Here is a 19,650-nt window from a genome sequence, read left to right as displayed (position 1 = left end):
AATGCGATTTCGCGACAGTGCCGGCACTGTCGAAACGGGTGAAAATCGACCCCTCGGAAAAGTTGGGTTTTTTGCCATCTTTGGGTCCTGCCGGGACCCCCAATGAAAGTTTGGGGGGTTTGGCCCACCTCCCGGGGCGGAAAAGTGTCGTTTCAGCAACTTGAAAAAATGCAATTTCGCGACAGTGCCGGCACTGTCGAAACGGGTGAAAATCGACCCCTCGGAAAAGTTGGGTTTTTTGCCATCTTTGGGTCCTGCCGGGACCCCCGATGAAAGTTTGGGGGGTTTGGCCCACCTCCCGGGGCGGAAAAGTGTCGTTTCAGCAACTTGAAAAAATGCGATTTCGCGACAGTGCCGGCACTGTCGAAACGGGTGAAAATCGACCCCTCGGAAAAGTTGGGTTTTTTGCCATCTTTGGGTCCTGCCGGGACCCCCGATGAATGTTTGGGGGGTTTGGCCCACCTCCCGGGGCGGAAAAGTGTCGTTTCAGCAACTTGAAAAAATGCGATTTCGCGACAGTGCCGGCACTGTCGAAACGGATGAAAATCGACCCCTCGGAAAAGTTGGGTTTTTTGCCATCTTTGGGTCCTGCCGGGACCCCCGATGAATGTTTGGGGGGTTTGGCTCACCTCCCGGGGCGGAAAAGTGTCGTTTCAGCAACTTGAAAAAATGCGATTTCGCGACAGTGCCGGCACTGTCGAAACGGGTGAAAATCGACCCCTCGGAAAAGTTGGGTTTTTTGCCATCTTTGGGTACTGCCGGGACCCCCGATGAATGTTTGGGGGGTTTGGCCCACCTCCCGGGGCGGAAAAGTGTCGTTTCAGCAACTTAAAAAAATGCGATTTCGCGACAGTGCCGGCACTGTCGAAACGGGTGAAAATCGACCCCTCGGAAAAGTTGGGTTTTTTGCCATCTTTGGGTCCTGCCGGGACCCCCGATGAATGTTTGGGGGGTTTGGCTCACCTCCCGGGGCGGAAAAGTGTCGTTTCAGCAACTTGAAAAAATGCGATTTCGCGACAGTGCCGGCACTGTCGAAACGGTTGAAAATCGACCGCTCGGAAACGTTGGGTTTTTTGCCATCTTTGGGTCCTTCCGGGACCCCCGATGAATGTTTGGGGGGTTTGGCCCACCTCCCGGGGCGGAAAATTGTCGTTTCAGCAACTTGAAAAAATGCGATTTCGCGACAGTGCCGGCACTGTCGAAACGGGTGAAAATCGACCCCTCGGAAAAGTTGGGTTTTTTGCCATCTTTGGGTACTGCCGGGACCCCCGATGAATGTTTGGGGGGTTTGGCCCACCTCCCGGGGCGGAAAAGTGTCGTTTCAGCAACTTGAAAAAATGCGATTTCGCGACAGTGCCGGCACTGTCGAAACGGGTGAAAATCGACCCCTCGGAAAAGTTGGGTTTTTTGCCATCTTTGGGTCCTGCCGGGACCCCCGATGAATGTTTGGGGGGTTTGGCCCACCTCCCGGGGCGGAAAAGTGTCGTTTCAGCAACTTGAAAAAATGCGATTTCGCGAAAGTGCCGGCACTGTTGAAACGGGTGAAAATCGACCCCTCGGAAAAGTTGGGTTTTTTGCTATCTTTGGGTACTGCCGAGACCCCCGATGAATGTTTGGGGGGTTTGGCCCACCTCCCGGGGCGGAAAAGTGTCGTTTCAGCAACTTGAAAAAATGCGATTTCGCGACACTGCCGGCACTGTCGAAACGGGTGAAAATCGACCCCTCGGAAAAGTTGGGTTTTTTGCCATCTTTGGGTCCTGCCGGGACCCCCGATGAATGTTTGGGGGGTTTGGCCCAACTCCCGGGGCGGAAAAGTGTCGTTTCAGCAACTTCAAAAAATGCGATTTCGCGACAGTGCCGGCACTGTCGAAACGGGTGAAAATCGACCCCTCGGAAAAGTTGGGTTTTTCGCCATCTTTGGGTCCTGCCGGGACCCCCGATGAATGTTTGGGGGGTTTGGCCCACCTCCCGGGGCGGAAAAGTGTCGTTTCAGCAACTTGAAAAAATGCGATTTCGCGACAGTGCCGGCACTGTCGAAACGGTTGAAAATCGACCCCTCGGAAAAGTTGGGTTGTTTGCCATCTTTGGGTCCTGCCGGGACCCCCGATGAATGTTTGGGGGGTTTGGCCCACCTCCCGGGGCGGAAAAGTGTCGTTTCAGCAACTTGAAAAAATGCGATTTCGCGACAGTGCCGGCACTGTCGAAACGGGTGAAAATCGACCCCTCGGAAAAGTTGGGTTTTTTGCCATCTTTGGGTCCTGCCGGGACCCCCGATGAACGTTTGGGGGGTTTGGCCCACCTCACGGGGCGGAATAGTGTCATTTCAGCAACTTGAAAAAATGCGATTTCGCGACAGTGCCGGCACTGTCGAAACGGTTGAAAATCGACCCCTTGGAAAAGTTGGGTTTTTTGCCATCTTTGGGTCCTGCCGGGACCCCCGATGAATGTTTGGGGGGTTTGGCCCACCTCCCGGGGCGGAAAAGTGTCATTTCAGTAACTTGAAAAAATGCGATTTTGCGACAGTGCCTGCACTGTCGAAACGGTTGAAAATCGACCCCTCGGAAAAGTTGGGTTTTTTGCCATCTTTGGGTCCTGCCGGGACCCCCGATGAATGTTTGGGGGGTTTGGCCCACCTCCCGAGGCGGAAAAGTGTCGTTTCAGCAACTTGAAAAAATGCGATTTCGCGACGTGCCGGCACTGTCGAAACGGTTGAAAATCGACCCCTCGGAAAAGTTGGGTTTTTTGCCATCTTTGAATCCTGCCGGGACCCCCGATGAATGTTTGGGGGGTTTGGCCCACCTCCCGGGGCGGAAAAATGTCGTTTCAGCAACTTGAAAAAATGCGATTTCGCGACAGTGCCGGCACTGTCGAAACGGTTGAAAATCGACCCCTCGGAAAAGTTGGGTTTTTTGCCATCTTTGAATCCTGCCGGGACCCCCGATGAATGTTTGGGGGGTTTGGCCCACCTCCCGGGGCGGAAAAATGTCGTTTCAGCAACTTGAAAAAATGCGATTTCGCGACAGTGCCGGCACTGTCGAAACGGTTGAAAATCGACCCCTCGGAAAAGTTGGGTTTTTTGCCATCTTTGGGTCCTGCCGGTACCCCCGATGAATGTTTGGGGGGTTTGGCCCACCTCCCGGGGCGGAAAAGTGTCGTTTCAGCAACTTGAAAAAATGCGATTTCGCGACAGTGCCGGCACTGTCGAAACGGTTGAAAATCGACCCCTCGGAAAAGTTGGGTTTTTTGCCATCTTTGGGTCATGCCGGGACCCCCGATGAATGTTTGGGGGGTTTGGCCCACCTCCCGGGGCGGAAAAGTGTCGTTTCAGCAACTTGAAAAAATGCGATTTCGCGACAGTGCCGGCACTGTCGAAACGGTTGAAAATCGACCCCTCGGAAAAGTTGGGTTTTTTGCCATCTTTGGGTCCTGCCGGGACCCCCGATGAATGTTTGGGGGGTTTGGCCCACCTCCCGAGGCGGAAAAGTGTCGTTTCAGCAACTTGAAAAAATGTGATTTCGCGACAGTGCCGGCACTGTCGAAACGGGTGAAAATCGACCCCTCGGCAAAGTTGGGTTTTTTGCCATCTTTGGGTCCTGCCGGGACCCCCGATGAATGTTTGGGGGGTTTGGCTCACCTCCCGGGGTGGAAAAGTGTCGTTTCAGCAACTTGAAAAAATGCAATTTCGCGACAGTGCCGGCACTGTCGAAACGGTTGAAAATCGACCCCTCGGAAAAGTTGGGTTTTTTGCCATCTTTGGGTACTGCCGGGACCCCCGATGAATGTTTGGGGAGTTTGGCCCACCTCCCGGGGCGGAAAAGTGTCGTTTCAGCAACTTGAAAAAATGCGATTTCGCGACAGTGCCGGCACTGTCGAAACGGGTGAAAATCGACCCCTCGGAAAAGTTGGGTTTTTTGCCATCTTTGGGTCCTGCCGGGACCCCCGATGAATGTTTGGGGGGTTTGGCCCACCTCCCGGGGCGGAAAAGTGTCATTTCAGCATCTTGAAAAAATGCGATTTCGCGACAGTGCCGGCACTGTCGAAACAGTTGAAAATCGACCCCTCGGAAAAGTTGGGTTTTTTGCCATCTTTGGGTCCTGCCGGGACCCCCGATGAATGTTTGGGGGGTTTGGCCCACCTCCCGGGGCGAAAAAGTGTCGTTTCAGCAACTTGAAAAAATGCGATTTCGCGACAGTGCCGGCACTGTCGAAACGGGTGAAAATCGACCCCTCGGAAAAGTTGGGTTTTTTGCCATCTTTGGGTCCTGCCGGGACCCCCGATGAATGTTTGGGGGGTTTGGCTCACCTCCCGGGGCGGAAAAGTGTCGTTTCAGCAACTTGAAAAAATGCGATTTCGCGACAGTGCCCCCCGATGAATGTTTGGGGGGTCTGGCCCACCTCCCGGGGCGGAAAAGTGTCGTTTCAGCAACTTGAAAAAATGCGATTTCGCGACAGTGCCGGCACTGTCGAAACGGGTGAAAATCGACCCCTCGGAAAAGTTGGGTTTTTTGCCATCTTTGGGTCCTGCCGGGAGCCCCGATGAATGTTTGGGGGGTTTGGCCCACCTCCCGGGGCGGAAAAGTGTCGTTTCAGCATCTTGAAAAAATGCGATTTCGCGACAGTGCCCCCCGATGAATGTTTGGGGGGTCTGGCCCACCTCCCGGGGCGGAAAAGTGTCATTTCAGCAACTTGAAAAAATGCGATTTCGCGACAGTGCCCCCCGATGAATGTTTGGGGGGTCTGGCCCACCTCCCGGGGCGGAAAAGTGTCGTTTCAGCAACTTGAAAAAATGCGATTTCGCGACAGTGCCCCCCGATGAATGTTTGGGGGGGTCTGGTCCACCTCCCGGGGCGGAAAAGTGTCGTTTCAGCAACTTGAAAAAATGCGATTTCGCGACAGTGCCGGCACTGTCGAAACGGTTGAAAATCGACCCCTCGGAAAAGTTGGGTTGTTTGCCATCTTTGGGTCCTGCCGGGACCCCCGATGAATGTTTGGGGGGTTTGGCCCACCTCCCGGGGCGGAAAAGTGTCGTTTCAGCAACTTGAAAAAATGCGATTTCGCGACAGTGCCGGCACTGTCGAAACGGGTGAAAATCGACCCCTCGGAAAAGTTGGGGTTTTTGCCATCTTTGGGTCCTGCCGGGACCCCCGATGAATGTTTGGGGGGTTTGGCCCACCTCCCGAGGCGGAAAAGTGTCGTTTCAGCAACTTGAAAAAATGCGATTTCGCGACGTGCCGGCACTGTCGAAACGGTTGAAAATCGACCCCTCGGAAAAGTTGGGTTTTTTGCCATCTTTGAATCCTGCCGGGACCCCCGATGAATGTTTGGGGGGTTTGGCCCACCTCCCGGGGCGGAAAAATGTCGTTTCAGCAACTTGAAAAAATGCGATTTCGCGACAGTGCCGGCACTGTCGAAACGGTTGAAAATCGACCCCTCGGAAAAGTTGGGTTTTTTGCCATCTTTGAATCCTGCCGGGACCCCCGATGAATGTTTGGGGGGTTTGGCCCACCTCCCGGGGCGGAAAAATGTCGTTTCAGCAACTTGAAAAAATGCGATTTCGCGACAGTGCCGGCACTGTCGAAACGGTTGAAAATCGACCCCTCGGAAAAGTTGGGTTTTTTGCCATCTTTGGGTCCTGCCGGTACCCCCGATGAATGTTTGGGGGGTTTGGCCCACCTCCCGGGGCGGAAAAGTGTCGTTTCAGCAACTTGAAAAAATGCGATTTCGCGACAGTGCCGGCACTGTCGAAACGGTTGAAAATCGACCCCTCGGAAAAGTTGGGTTTTTTGCCATCTTTGGGTCATGCCGGGACCCCCGATGAATGTTTGGGGGGTTTGGCCCACCTCCCGGGGCGGAAAAGTGTCGTTTCAGCAACTTGAAAAAATGCGATTTCGCGACAGTGCCGGCACTGTCGAAACGGTTGAAAATCGACCCCTCGGAAAAGTTGGGTTTTTTGCCATCTTTGGGTCCTGCCGGGACCCCCGATGAATGTTTGGGGGGTTTGGCCCACCTCCCGAGGCGGAAAAGTGTCGTTTCAGCAACTTGAAAAAATGTGATTTCGCGACAGTGCCGGCACTGTCGAAACGGGTGAAAATCGACCCCTCGGCAAAGTTGGGTTTTTTGCCATCTTTGGGTCCTGCCGGGACCCCCGATGAATGTTTGGGGGGTTTGGCTCACCTCCCGGGGCGGAAAAGTGTCGTTTCAGCAACTTGAAAAAATGCAATTTCGCGACAGTGCCGGCACTGTCGAAACGGTTGAAAATCGACCCCTCGGAAAAGTTGGGTTTTTTGCCATCTTTGGGTACTGCCGGGACCCCCGATGAATGTTTGGGGAGTTTGGCCCACCTCCCGGGGCGGAAAAGTGTCGTTTCAGCAACTTGAAAAAATGCGATTTCGCGACAGTGCCGGCACTGTCGAAACGGGTGAAAATCGACCCCTCGGAAAAGTTGGGTTTTTTGCCATCTTTGGGTCCTGCCGGGACCCCCGATGAATGTTTGGGGGGTTTGGCCCACCTCCCGGGGCGGAAAAGTGTCATTTCAGCATCTTGAAAAAATGCGATTTCGCGACAGTGCCGGCACTGTCGAAACAGTTGAAAATCGACCCCTCGGAAAAGTTGGGTTTTTTGCCATCTTTGGGTCCTGCCGGGACCCCCGATGAATGTTTGGGGGGTTTGGCCCACCTCCCGGGGCGAAAAAGTGTCGTTTCAGCAACTTGAAAAAATGCGATTTCGCGACAGTGCCGGCACTGTCGAAACGGGTGAAAATCGACCCCTCGGAAAAGTTGGGTTTTTTGCCATCTTTGGGTCCTGCCGGGACCCCCGATGAATGTTTGGGGGGTTTGGCTCACCTCCCGGGGCGGAAAAGTGTCGTTTCAGCAACTTGAAAAAATGCGATTTCGCGACAGTGCCCCCCGATGAATGTTTGGGGGGTCTGGCCCACCTCCCGGGGCGGAAAAGTGTCGTTTCAGCAACTTGAAAAAATGCGATTTCGCGACAGTGCCGGCACTGTCGAAACGGGTGAAAATCGACCCCTCGGAAAAGTTGGGTTTTTTGCCATCTTTGGGTCCTGCCGGGAGCCCCGATGAATGTTTGGGGGGTTTGGCCCACCTCCCGGGGCGGAAAAGTGTCGTTTCAGCATCTTGAAAAAATGCGATTTCGCGACAGTGCCCCCCGATGAATGTTTGGGGGGTCTGGCCCACCTCCCGGGGCGGAAAAGTGTCATTTCAGCAACTTGAAAAAATGCGATTTCGCGACAGTGCCCCCCGATGAATGTTTGGGGGGTCTGGCCCACCTCCCGGGGCGGAAAAGTGTCGTTTCAGCAACTTGAAAAAATGCGATTTTGCGACAGTGCCCCCCGATGAATGTTTGGGGGGGTCTGGTCCACCTCCCGGGGCGGAAAAGTGTCGTTTCAGCAACTTGAAAAAATGCGATTTCGCGACAGGCATTGTCGAAACGGGTGAAAATCGACCCCTCGGAAAAATTGTTTTTTTTGCCATCTTTGGGTCCTGCCGGGACCCCCGATGAATGTTTGGTGGGTTTGGCCCACCTCCCGGGGCGGAAAAGTGTTGTTTCAGCAACTTGAATCCTGGAATAGGAACAATAATCCAGGCTAGTTAGTATGGTCAGATTTTGAGAAAATGTCTCAGAAGCACAGACGACTAGATAAGTAAGCAGCCTACACACCTTTTATCTCGGTTCCCCGCTTGTGCAGTGCTGGGATTGGAACATACAATACGTCTAATGCACCCCCGTGGTTGCGTTTTCAGATTGGGACAAAATGCTGGTGAATGCTTTTTGTGTGGACATGCATTTTTTAAAACTTCACTCATGTGGGTGGACCCTTTGTTTTACACGGAATTGGGGGAAATGTGCATTTTTTTGGGTCCATTCATTCCTTCTTGAAATTTCTACTTTCCGATAGCCTGCGGATATACGACTATAGTTATTTTTAGCGTGATTGTTGACCGACTACCTCTTCATCATTCTCTCAATGTCTGGGCAACGTGTTTACAGCGCGTTTATCAAAGTTGTCCCCCTGCTGTGGGGGTGGCCACTGCGATGGCCGAAGAGCAACCCCGTAGCTCCGTCACTGTCCATATCGAGGCCCCTAATCAGGGGGGCTTCGGGGGGTTCGAAACCCCCCCGCGGGCGACCAAAGGTCCGCTTGGTTAAAAAAAAAAAAAAAAAAAGCTGCTATCAAGGTGTGCAATTGTTACGGGGTGTAGCGGTGCTGTGATAAATTATGGCAGAAGTGTTGCAACAGCGCCTGTTGCTGGTGAATAGTGGCATGTGCAAGTTGCTGCAGGAAGTGCTCACAACTGTTAGGAATGAGGCATGGTGAGTCACGTTTTTGCACGGTCCGGGATATTTGGTGATTTAATGTTTACTGTGTGTTTATATTTTGTCATATACAATGTCAAGTGCATCTGGTAGTGTTCACTAATTAGAAAGAGCCAGTCTGCACTTTTGAGTGAAGTTTTATAGACTTTAATGCAGTTTCTTTGTTGAACTAACTTGGAATCATTTATGTGCAATGTCGATTATCACGTGACCAAAGTCGACGCTCACCTGTCATTCCTTTGTAAAACTGTTGTTACAGGACACACTGCCATTAAAAGAAGTCCGTAATCCACCTGACTGGACGTGATGCATTAAAGCGACAGCACTGTGGAGCTGCATTCCCCCACATCAAGTTGTGGACCGTCACACAATCCCGTTCACTTCCCCAACATCAGGGTCCTCCTTCAATTGGCCTGTACCATCCCAGTAACATCGTGTGAATGTGAGCGAAGTGCCAGTACCTTGAAGCGTCTGAACAACTACATGAGGGCCAGTATGACGCAAAAGCGGCTGACCTCGCTGGCACTTCTCCACATTCACTACAAAAAGGTTATCAACCTGGAGGAAGTGGTGAACATATTTTCCACGACACATCCAAGAAAGATGATGCTGAATTTGCGATAGCTAAGGCTGAAGCACATTGTAGTCATTCATATTCTGTAGGCCTGTGTAAATAGCATCCACCACTGAAGCGATGGCATGCTCTGTCGCCCAGTAAACTGATTACCTTACCTAAATAGGGCAAGCTTGATGTTGTCATTTTGCCCTTTAGCTTGTAATTTGGAGGAAATAACATTGTTGTTATGTCTGTCCAAAATATGCATCAGAAAACAGTTTTTTCGAGCTCCAAATGCAAAATTTTCCCTGCTCTGGGAGGGGGGACACCTATAATCTGTTAATATAATCTGTTGTGGGTTTTCTTTTTAAGGTTTTGTTTTTTTTTGTCCTCTAAGGACCTCAAAGGGCAGTAAATAAAGGGACCCCTGAGGGTTAAACAAACATACATGTAAACAAACACTTATTAAAATAATAAATAATAATAATAAAATACAAATTACAATTACAAATACAATACAATACAAGCAGTTCATGTTTGCAAAATACAAGGAAGAAGAGTCTTGACCTTGTTTTGTTATGCTTGTCCCTATTATTATTAATTTATTATTATAGTAATTATTATATTTATTGTGAAAAAATCTTAATTGTTACATTACCTTTTCATTCTTGTATGCATTAAAAAAATCACATATGGAACACAGGAAGTGAATAAATGTACTGCATAACATGTGGAACGGACGGAGGTAGGATTAAGTAAGCTTTGCTTCTTTCTACTCTTTTTGGACATGTGGAACTGTGAATTGAATTATGTGATGTATTCCATTGTACTTGCATGCATGTTCAAATAAAATGAAACCATTACCATTACCAATTAGTTTTTTCCTCGAACGGACATGAGCTAATGCTTTTATTTTGACACAACATGCAGGCTATAGCGGAAATAGATTATCTTTTCCGGGTGAATCTTTGTAGCGCCTTTACGAGTTGAAAGCCGAATGTTGAAGTAGAAATGCTACATTTGTAATACGATTAAAAGCAGCGAAGTAGAAGCGTTGCTACAGTGTAAGTCAATATGTTATTCGTTGACGTTAATTGAGATGCCTTATTGTTAGCATAAATACTAAAGAGACGATAGCATTAGCAAAGATAAATGACATCGTTGTCATGAGGTTACAGTCATCCATTCCAGAATGTTTTTAGTTTATAGGTGCCGTGTCTTTAATAGGGTGTACAACTCACAAACGCAGGCTTGTATAGTGCAGGCTTTTAGACAGTGTGCGTCGTCTGACAACCTCCTGCAAGCAGTTAAACAAGCAAAACCTTACAAAAGCACGATGGCAAAAAGAACGATTTCATCAAATGCAGCCGCTTCAAATGGAGATGGAAATACGAGACTGAAGAGAGTTTCTATAGAGGGAAACATTGGTAAGTGTACGAGATTTGCGTATTACACACATACCAACAGTTACAACTTGTGTTTGCATACATCTTTCTAGCTGTTGGAAAGTCAACCTTTGCGCGATTTTTGAGAGCAGCTTGTCAAGAATGGGAGGTGGTTTCTGAACCTGTCAGCAAGTGGCAGAACATTGACAGCGGGACCTCAAAGGTGCGTGGCTTCTTCCATACCAGAGCATTAAAATCAAAGTGATCTCTGCTACAGATTTTTCCCACAGGGGACGGGTGCATCCCCCCAGAAGACTGTGAGCAACCTGCTGGATATGATGTACCAGGATCCTCAGCGCTGGTCCTATACCTTCCAGACGCACGCCTGCATGAGCCGCTTCAAAACACAGCTGCAGCCTCCTCCTGCACGCCTGCTGTCATCAATGGGAACACCGGTGCAGGTTTATGAGCGCTCTGTCTACAGCGACAGGTCAGTGAGCCGCTTGGTCACATTCTCCATCTAATCAGACATCCAAAACGAGAGGAAATACACTGCTTGGCCAAAAGAAGGTCACCCCCTGGATTTAACTAAGCAAATAGGGTTGGCGTTGCTCATTGTCGCACAGCGATTGGCCACCACAGAGTCCATACCAGAACCCCATTGAGAGTCTTTGGGATGTGCTGGAGAAGACTTTGCACAGTGGTCCGATCAATAAAATACAAGACGTCAGTGCAAGATCTTGACGAAAAATGAATGCAACTCTGGACAGAAATAAACAATGTGACATTACAGAAGCTTGTGGAAATGATGCCACAGCGAATGCGTGGCGTAATCAAAGCTAAAGGCGGTCCAATGAATGTGTGTTAACGTGTGACCTTTTTTTTTTTTTTTTTTTTTGGCCAGGCAGTGTATAGTCAAGGACGAGACTGCTACTGTCAAACAGGTCCAAACTGAATTTATTTAGCTATGCCAGCAAAAATGAAGTTTTAGCAACATCTCACAAAGTATGAAGCAGGGACAAATATGTGGTGTGTACATGAATACCAGAAGAAGTCAGCCCACCCACTGCGGGCACACCAGACGGCCACGGCTTTAAGCATCGCATGTCATGTCTCATCAATGTTTTGTGTCATTACTGACGCCTAGTGACTGCCATACTACATATGACTTGTCTTTCAATATATTTTGACTAATAACGGGCATAGTCAACCACAAAACAGCCATTATTAATTAATAATTTTTTGAAAAATCGCGACAGAGTGAACGAGCGATGTTCCAATCACGATGTAGTGAGGGACAACTGTACTCATGATGGAAAAAGGTAACATGCTCCTCCAGTTTTCACACATTTAGGACATTCTGTATGGACCTGTACTCTCAACCACTCGTATATTGGAATGCCACAGAAAATGGGATACATTGTCGTCATCTACACAGAACAGTTGCTACTTTGAGGAGTTCATCTTTGCAAGGGCACACTTTCTGACACTGTCAACGTCTGTAGTAAATTTTCCGTGTTGTGGCCAAGTGCTTGTAAGTGGGACTTTCACGATCAACATGGAGACAATAATAGGTAAAGATGCCTTTTTTAAAGTTTAAACATGGACAAGGATAATTTACTTTTGAAAAATTATTTCTTCTGAACTGAATCATCAACTTGTGTGCTTTTCCCTCCCAAGATACATCTTTGCCCTGAACATGTATGAGCTAGGATGCATCAACTCCACAGAGTGGGCAGTCTACCAGGACTGGCACTCATTTCTGGTGGAACAGTTTGGACACCAGGTGGCGCTAGACGGCATTATATATCTCAAAGCACCTCCTGAGGTCTGCACAACCTCTCCCACTGGCTCTACTGAATTCGTGAAGTCAGACTCATCCATACAACATTTTCTATGTATTTGTCAGAAATGTATGGAGCGCCTGGAGCGGAGAGGCAGGCCAGAGGAGAGGAATGTGCAACTGGACTATCTCCACAAGTTACACGAGCAACACCAGAGGTGGCTTGTGGATAGAAGCACTGAGTGAGTACAAAACTGGTGCATAGTTTAGAGGTGTTTGCATGTACAGGCACTGGCCACAGCACGCCTGCACAATCTAATACAATTCTAAGTGCTATAGCAACAACATTTTGATGGACACTGTTAGAGACATTGATTTAATGTCTATTTTTGTCATCGTGCTTTGAATTAGTGTAGTACGGCACTGCATCATATTGAGAGGTGTTGCTACCTGTGTACCTGTGTTGCTACCTGTGTACCTCCAGGTACACACAGCTATGATAATAAATGTATTGTTATATTAATACCTCCTTGACAGTGTCAATCAAAACCGAGCATTATTATCTTTCCTCATTGGATTGTGCAGGTGTACCTAATGCAGTGGACAGTGAGTGTAAATCACCATAACACGTCAAAATGAAAACATAAATTGACAAAAAATTATGAAATTAGAATGTTATATGAGACAAGGGAATGAGTAGGAACTATTTTAACACTGTAGGGTGTAACACAGCTCCACTCTGCCTGGTCAGGATCCATTTTGACACGTTGAAAAAGATACCTGTGCTGGAGCTCGATGCCAGTGTGGAGTTTCAGAGTGACCCGACAGTACGGGAGAACTTCATGGCACAGGTGGGTTGAGGTCTCTTTTGACCTCGAGGCTGCAGTGTAAGTATTGGCCACACGAGGGCACTGATCAATTTTCTGATGTGCCATTTGAGTTTAGAAATGACGTTGCCATTCTACATTCTACCCTTTCATCAACAGGCCCGAGATTTCTTCCAAGCATTATGAGGAGTCATCATCAGGTGTGATGACGCCAGTCAGAACTCTTAATATGTGTCATGTGATATGCATCGGCAGCAGTTTATTGGTTTATTTAGTCTTCTTGAGTTTATTTAGTCTTCTTCGGACGCAGTCACTATTGGAATACTCTCATATAAAAGCACTGTTTTTGTCTGAATGTTTCACTGCAAAGTTGTTTTATTTATTTATTATGGTGACTTTACAAATATGATAATGCTCAGTTTTGAATATTTAAACACATCTCAGAATGGCGTAATGCAATACTACACCAGTACACGTTATTTTTGACGCCTAGAGCTACAGCTACTGTGCGATGGTATGCAACTAGACTGCATAAACAGAGCTTTTTAGCTGTTTCTAATATTTTGCTTACCTAGCTACAGGAAAGGGCCACAATATTAGAACCACATTTCACTTGCAGTGTAGTATTACACAACTGCAAACCCCTGTTTATCAAAACTGAGCATTGTTTTTGTAAAGACAATTTTTGATACAGTTCTTGTATTTTATTAGATTTCTGCAATGAGCATCATCTATTGTCACCACCACTAGTTTGTGACAAGAATTTAAATGATATGTAAGTAGTATGCCTGATTGTAATACATTCCTGGTTGTCGGTATCGTAATAATAAAAAAAAAAAAAAAAACAATACTCCATCCATTGCGTTGACTTTCTATTTAACGTTGAGGTGTTAATGGCTATACAGTTTTTAATTGTTAACTGATTCCGACATGACCAGAGGAGTAAGGCCTTTGACTGAATACACAAGCTCAGACAGTGTGACAGGACAATGACCTTGGTTAAATGTTATTTTTTTGTGGTGGTGGTCTCTCTGATGTTTTCTGGTGATCAGAAGGTCCATTGGGATGCCTGGAGTGGTCTGGGGTCATCAAAGGGCAGCTGTCCACTATAAAGGGGCATGTCTGCAGCTCCGTCTGCACATCACTTCAGCCTGAGAGCAGCTGAGGGAAGGAAAGGAGAAGATCTTTACCTCTTGCTTGTTCAGTTTCATTCCAAATGGAAACCAGGTTCCGCTGTGTGCTCCTTTTATTCTCTTTTGGTTTGGTCTTGCCAATGCAAAGACCTGAGTATCACACAGATCTGGAGAGCAGCGCAGCACCGAGGAACATTTCCCTCCATCCTGGCGGCAGGTTACCGCTGTACATGATGCAGCTGTATCGCTCCTTCAGGGCGGCAGATGCCTCGTCATCAGTAGCTGTCAACACTTTAGTTGACAGTCGGCCAGCACGAGAGTCAGACTCCGTCCTCAGTCTCATGGCCAATGGTGAGTCTATTGGAAGAATGTTTTTGCATTAGCTGACAGTTTCTCTTCAGCAGCTTTCTGAGTGCTGCTGTGTTATCTATAATCTCACCCTCCCTTTTTACAGCCCAGCAAGTGTCAAAATGCTTATTCAACTTTAAAGGCTTTCTCTGTTTTATGTGCCAGGGTGTGTATATTAGCCCTCAGACAGCCTTGCACGAGGGGGGGTTCAATACACATCCTGTCCTGTTCAGCCTCCCACCTCACTGTTTTGACATTTGTCCAAGAATCTGGTTCGTCCAGAATCACAGAGCCTGCCCATGATATCCATTCACATCTTGCTCCTTTGTTTTTAGGTTGCCATCAAGTGGGGGACAGATGGACCATTGCATTTGACATGTCGTCCATCTCGACCAGTCACAGGGTCCACCTGGCAGAGCTCCGCATCCGACTTCCAGGTCTGTCCCCCTCCAAGCGAGCTGTCGTGGATTTATATCACTCCCAAAAGTGTGAGCGAGAAGATGCATCATGCCAGGATGAGCACCTTCTTCTGGGCAGCCTCACCACATCAGCCAGCAAGTCTTCATGGAAAGTTTTGAATGTGACCCGGCTTTTAAAGTACTGGCTTTACCAGGGAGACAGAATGTCAGGCCAGGAGGCCTCAGGAGTGCTTGGGCCTGACCATGGGAGTGGTTCTGGGGATTACGGGGAAATACCCAGCAAGGTCCCCTTTAATAACCCAGGGAGGCATAGAAAGCGGCCACCAATTGCAAATCGAGCCATGATGCTGATTTTCTTTAAACATGACCTCCCCCAGGAGGGTCACTTGGCATACAGCCTCATACACACAGTAGAACACTCCAAGTACGTCACCAAGGAGAGAAGCAGGGCCGAGAGCCAAAGTCGGCGCCACAAAAGGAACAGGATGGAGAGGGTGAGTGTGGTGGCTGCCCCCGCGCCTACTGCAGCACCAGCACCTGACAGTGTGCAGCATCCACTGTGTCGCAAAGTGGACATGTGGGTGGACTTTGACCACATTGGCTGGGATGAGTGGATTGTGCACCCTAAGCGCTTCAACGCTTATCGCTGCGAGGGGGAGTGTCCGACACCCCTAGACGAAAGCTTCCACCCGACCAACCATGCGTACATGCAGGTAAGCTTGAACATGATTTCAATAACAAAGTCACATGGAGAGCCGCTGACTCATGTTTTCTCTCACTTTGTTGCAGAGCCTCTTGAAATACCACCACCCAGAGAGGGTAAGCTGCCCTTCCTGTGTGCCCACACGCCTCAGCCCTCTGTCCATGTTATACTATGACAATGACGACCTGGCCCTACGTCATCATGAAGACATGATCGTTGAAGAGTGCGGCTGTCACTGACTTGAACGTCATTGTTTGTCTCTTTGCTGCACCTGACAACATGCATGATGCTACGATGGGCAATGACATTTATCATCCATACTGGGTGATACACAATACTTTTTTCTGTCTTTAGTATGGAAATGTTTATCTATTTATACACTATGTATAGCTACATCATCTGTATATTTTGTACATAAAATATCCCAAATATTAAATATTTTATTTTCACGTGAGTCTTATGCTTAATATTTTTGGACACATTTAAGAAGGAGAATAGTGATACCGAACTAAAAAGTTACACCTACACTCCCGGTCGAGCGTTTTAGAACACTCAAATTTCTCTGGAGGAAAAACCTACATTTTTAAGTGTTAAGATGGTCTGTCTCTCTTGCATTGTTAATTCCCTTTTTCTCGTGCCATTTCTCCAGTACAATGCTGTTCACCTGATTTGTCACAGGGGTATAGTCCCATGGTGTGTTGTAAACACTGTTTAATGCAGACAGAGGAGGTAGTAAGTTCTCCAGATCTTGGAACACCTGTAGGGATTAGTAGCACCAACTGCCAAGGCTTGATCAAACTCTATTTCTGCAGAACAGCTTTAAATTATTGACCCATTTTGTGGTCCCTGAAACAGGCCTTTTTGTATAATTCTGAAATACATATTTTTCAGTTTTGGGCAACCTTACTTTTTTTTTTAACCTCTGGCACTAAACCACTTACCTTTGTATCATTTCAAGCTATTCATTGGACTTGAACGACTTCAATTGAAACAAATAACTGGAAAAATCGGGGTGTTATAAAACTTTTGACCGGCAGTGTATATTACACCATATTACACAGGTATATTATGTAAATAATCTTTCCAGGAGCTCAACTGACATCACCGTAAATATAATATACTGTATATACATATAGATATAAAAAATGTTTAATACTCTGAATTTGATGATATCCATGGGCTTCGTTGACTGCAAAAGATTTTCATACGTATATTACGTTGGTAGTTACATTTGCTGTGTCTGTTTGGACACACGCAATGCTGTACTGTACCTGTCGCTTTAAACAGCCTGAAGTTCCAGTGATCCATTGAAGGAAAACGCACCCCAGATCATGATGGTGCCCCCTCCACTGTGCCGTGTGGAAAACATCTTGGGTGGGATCTCCCTGTCGTGCCAGTAAAGTTGGAAGCCACCAGGGCAGTCAAGGTTACATTTTTTTTTTCACCAGAGAAGAAACTTTCTTTCGCCTTTCAATGTCCCATGTTTGGTGCTCTTGTGCAAATTCCAAACGGGCAATTTTGTGGCGTTGAAGTAGTCAAGGCCTTGGAAGATGATTTTTGTTCTCCAGACCCTTTTCTCGCAGATGCTGTCTGATGGTTATTGGACTGCATTCGGCACCAGTAACAAATCGGTTCTTCTGGCTCAGAGCCGGTGAAATTTGTTTTGGGTCTACCACTTGACTTCTTTGTTCCATAACCCTTAGCATCGTTGAAGACATTCAAAAGACTGTCTTACTGTGTCCAACCTCAGCAGCAATGACTCTCTGCGAGAGGCCTTGCTTATGCAGCTCAACAATCTGACCGCATTCAAAGAGAAAAAGCTTTTTTGCCTTTGCCATCAAGAGATCATGAGAGCGTGAATACCTGACAGAAAAGGACATTGAATCCACATTTTTGCCAAGATTTTGTCTTTTAAGGCTGTGGTCTTAAACTTTTGATCAGCTGATAAACACTTGATGAACTTTAATGCTTGTTTGCAATAAATGGCTTACACAAAACATTTTTTTTCTTCATCCCATTTCTTATTTTTGCATTTTCATCAAGCGCTACTTAGAACCTCCTTAAGATTTAACAGTGCAAAATGTAAATTCTTGCAATTTTTCAACTGGTCTTCAAATTTTGATCAGGAGTGTATACTGGTAATGTCATATAAATCATGCAAAATACACTCAACAAAAATCTAAACACAACTTTTGCTCCCATATTTGTGTAAATCTGTGTTTATGAGCAATCATAATTCATAATTCATCCACCTCGCAGGTGTGGCATATGAAGATGCTGATTAGATAGCATGATTATTGCACAGGTCTGCCTTAAGGTGGCCACAATAAAAGGTTTAAAATAAAAGAATCGTGTACAGATCCTTGCAACACGGGGCCGTGCTCTATCCTGCTGCAGAATGAGGTAATGGTTATGGATGAATGGTACAACAATGGGCCTCAGGATCTCGTGACGTATCTCTGTGCATTCAAAATGCCATCAATAAAATGCACCTGTGTTTTTTGTTCAGAACATACACCTGCCCATACCATAACTCCCTTAGCACAATGGGCCGCTCAATTCACAACACAGGTTGAGAGACCTGCTGACAATGCTAGCAATGCTAATACCTGATGTGTATTCGAGCCCCTGCTATGGTACAAAATGCACAATACACACCACATTCCAGGCACTTCTTAAGTAGTTCAACCTGCTCAGAGATACTAGTGCTGCATATCTCCATCATCCTGTGACCTGCATGTTGGGTCACATCATCAGCAGTCATTAGTGAGCCTCCCTGTTCGCTTTTGTTGATTGTGATCCAACGTGCAGGCTGCGATAGATCAATGAGCGGAGCAGAAAAAAAAGCAGTAGCACTTGTTTATTTTGAGGGGGTGGGGTCAGGAAGCAGAGGTGACAAGAAGAGAGTTGAGCCCAAACAAACTGAGTAGGGGAGGGGACGTCTGGATGTGGAGGCTACTGTGGAGGAAGGACAGGGTGGACTGGAAGTGATCACATGAAACTACCTAATCCACACCTCACATCCAGCAACACAACCAGACAGACGTTATTCTCACCGTTCCAAGAAGTCATGTGTGGCTATTTATCATTGATACCGAAGATTGTCTTCTGAAGAAAATAGAACATATGGTTTCAGTCCAATCTTTGCATCTATTAACAGCTTGCTCTGAAGCTCCAGCGTTCCAATGAATGAAAAAGCAACCCAGATCATGATGGAATCTCCTCCACTGTGCCGGGTAGAAAACATCTCAGGTCGGATCTCAGCCATCTGGACCATCAAGGTTACATTTTTTCTCATCAGAGAATAAAACTTTTTTCCACCTTTCAATGTCCCATGTTTGATGCTCCCTGGCAAAGTCTTAACGGGCAGTTTTGTGGCGTTGAAGGAGATGAGGTCTTTGAATTATTTTTTTGTTTAAACCCTTTTCCCGCAGATGCCGTCTGATGGTTATTGTGCTGCAGTTGGCACCAATAAGGGCCTTAATGTGGGACAAAGACTGCCCTGTATCTTGATGGACAGCCAATCAGATCCTCCGGCTCAGCGCAAGTGTGATTTTTTTGGGTCTACCACTTGACTTGTCTACCACTCGGACCACGTTCAATATATTATACAGTATATGACTAGCGATTGGGGAGGCTCTCACTCCTTCTAGTCAGGAAGCCACAGGAGGACATTAGAGGGAGGGAGAGCTAGCCCGGATATCTGAAGAATGTGAAATTATTCTGATTTATTTTTCAATACATTTTGTAAATCTAATACCAGTGTGTGAGTCTTCTTTCCTTCTCGTAACTGGAGATTTACGAACACGTAAGGGGAGGTGAAATTGGCTTAATTTTCTAAAGTGGTCCTTTTGACCTTCAGTAGGTTGCGGAGAATTTCATCTCCAACAGCTGGAAGCATACAATTGCATAAAAATGTCTTGATAAAATGAACAATTAGGAACTATTGTAACTCCTGTTTGATGAATTCATTGATTACACATACTGTTTACCAAATGAACAGTTTTATCCCAATTAATGCCACCAATCATTTAAGGAGATGACACCTTCTGGACAAGTATGTTGCAAGATTGTGGGAGTCTTCAAAGAAAGTCCACATTAGTGGTGGCATGAAAGCAGTTGAAGGAGTTGCTGGCTTGTATATTGACCCTTCTTCTCCATGC

General features: G+C 47.0%; 2 protein-coding genes across 3 annotated transcripts; both read left to right on the top strand.

Annotated features, from left to right (window-relative positions):
• The first annotated feature begins 9,855 nt into the window (after positions 1-9,855).
• Positions 9,856-13,235, top strand: LOC129180392 (deoxyguanosine kinase, mitochondrial-like). Of its 2 annotated transcripts, XM_054774832.1 has the most exons (7): positions 9,856-10,316; positions 10,388-10,497; positions 10,565-10,764; positions 11,955-12,102; positions 12,184-12,299; positions 12,809-12,908; positions 13,044-13,235. In XM_054774832.1, the coding sequence occupies exons 1-7, from the start codon at positions 10,082-10,084 to the stop codon at positions 13,068-13,070; spliced, it is 936 nt and encodes a 311-aa protein (XP_054630807.1). In that variant the 5' UTR covers positions 9,856-10,081; the 3' UTR covers positions 13,071-13,235. The 2 variants fall into 2 exon arrangements, with proteins under 2 accessions (XP_054630807.1, XP_054630808.1); XM_054774833.1 differs by lacking the exon at positions 13,044-13,235 and having other exon boundaries at positions 12,778-12,914.
• Positions 13,236-13,399: 164 nt separating this feature from the next.
• Positions 13,400-15,905, top strand: spaw (southpaw). The gene is made up of 3 exons (XM_054774831.1): positions 13,400-14,368; positions 14,701-15,497; positions 15,574-15,905. Exons 1-3 carry the CDS (start codon positions 14,101-14,103, stop codon positions 15,724-15,726), a joined length of 1,218 nt encoding a protein of 405 aa, XP_054630806.1. The 5' UTR covers positions 13,400-14,100; the 3' UTR covers positions 15,727-15,905.
• The last annotated feature ends 3,745 nt before the right edge of the window (positions 15,906-19,650 follow it).

Source organism: Dunckerocampus dactyliophorus, chromosome 4, assembly GCF_027744805.1.
Source record: "Dunckerocampus dactyliophorus isolate RoL2022-P2 chromosome 4, RoL_Ddac_1.1, whole genome shotgun sequence".
Taxonomy (NCBI): Eukaryota; Metazoa; Chordata; class Actinopteri; order Syngnathiformes; family Syngnathidae; genus Dunckerocampus; species Dunckerocampus dactyliophorus.
This window is presented reverse-complemented; position numbering and strand designations above follow the sequence as displayed.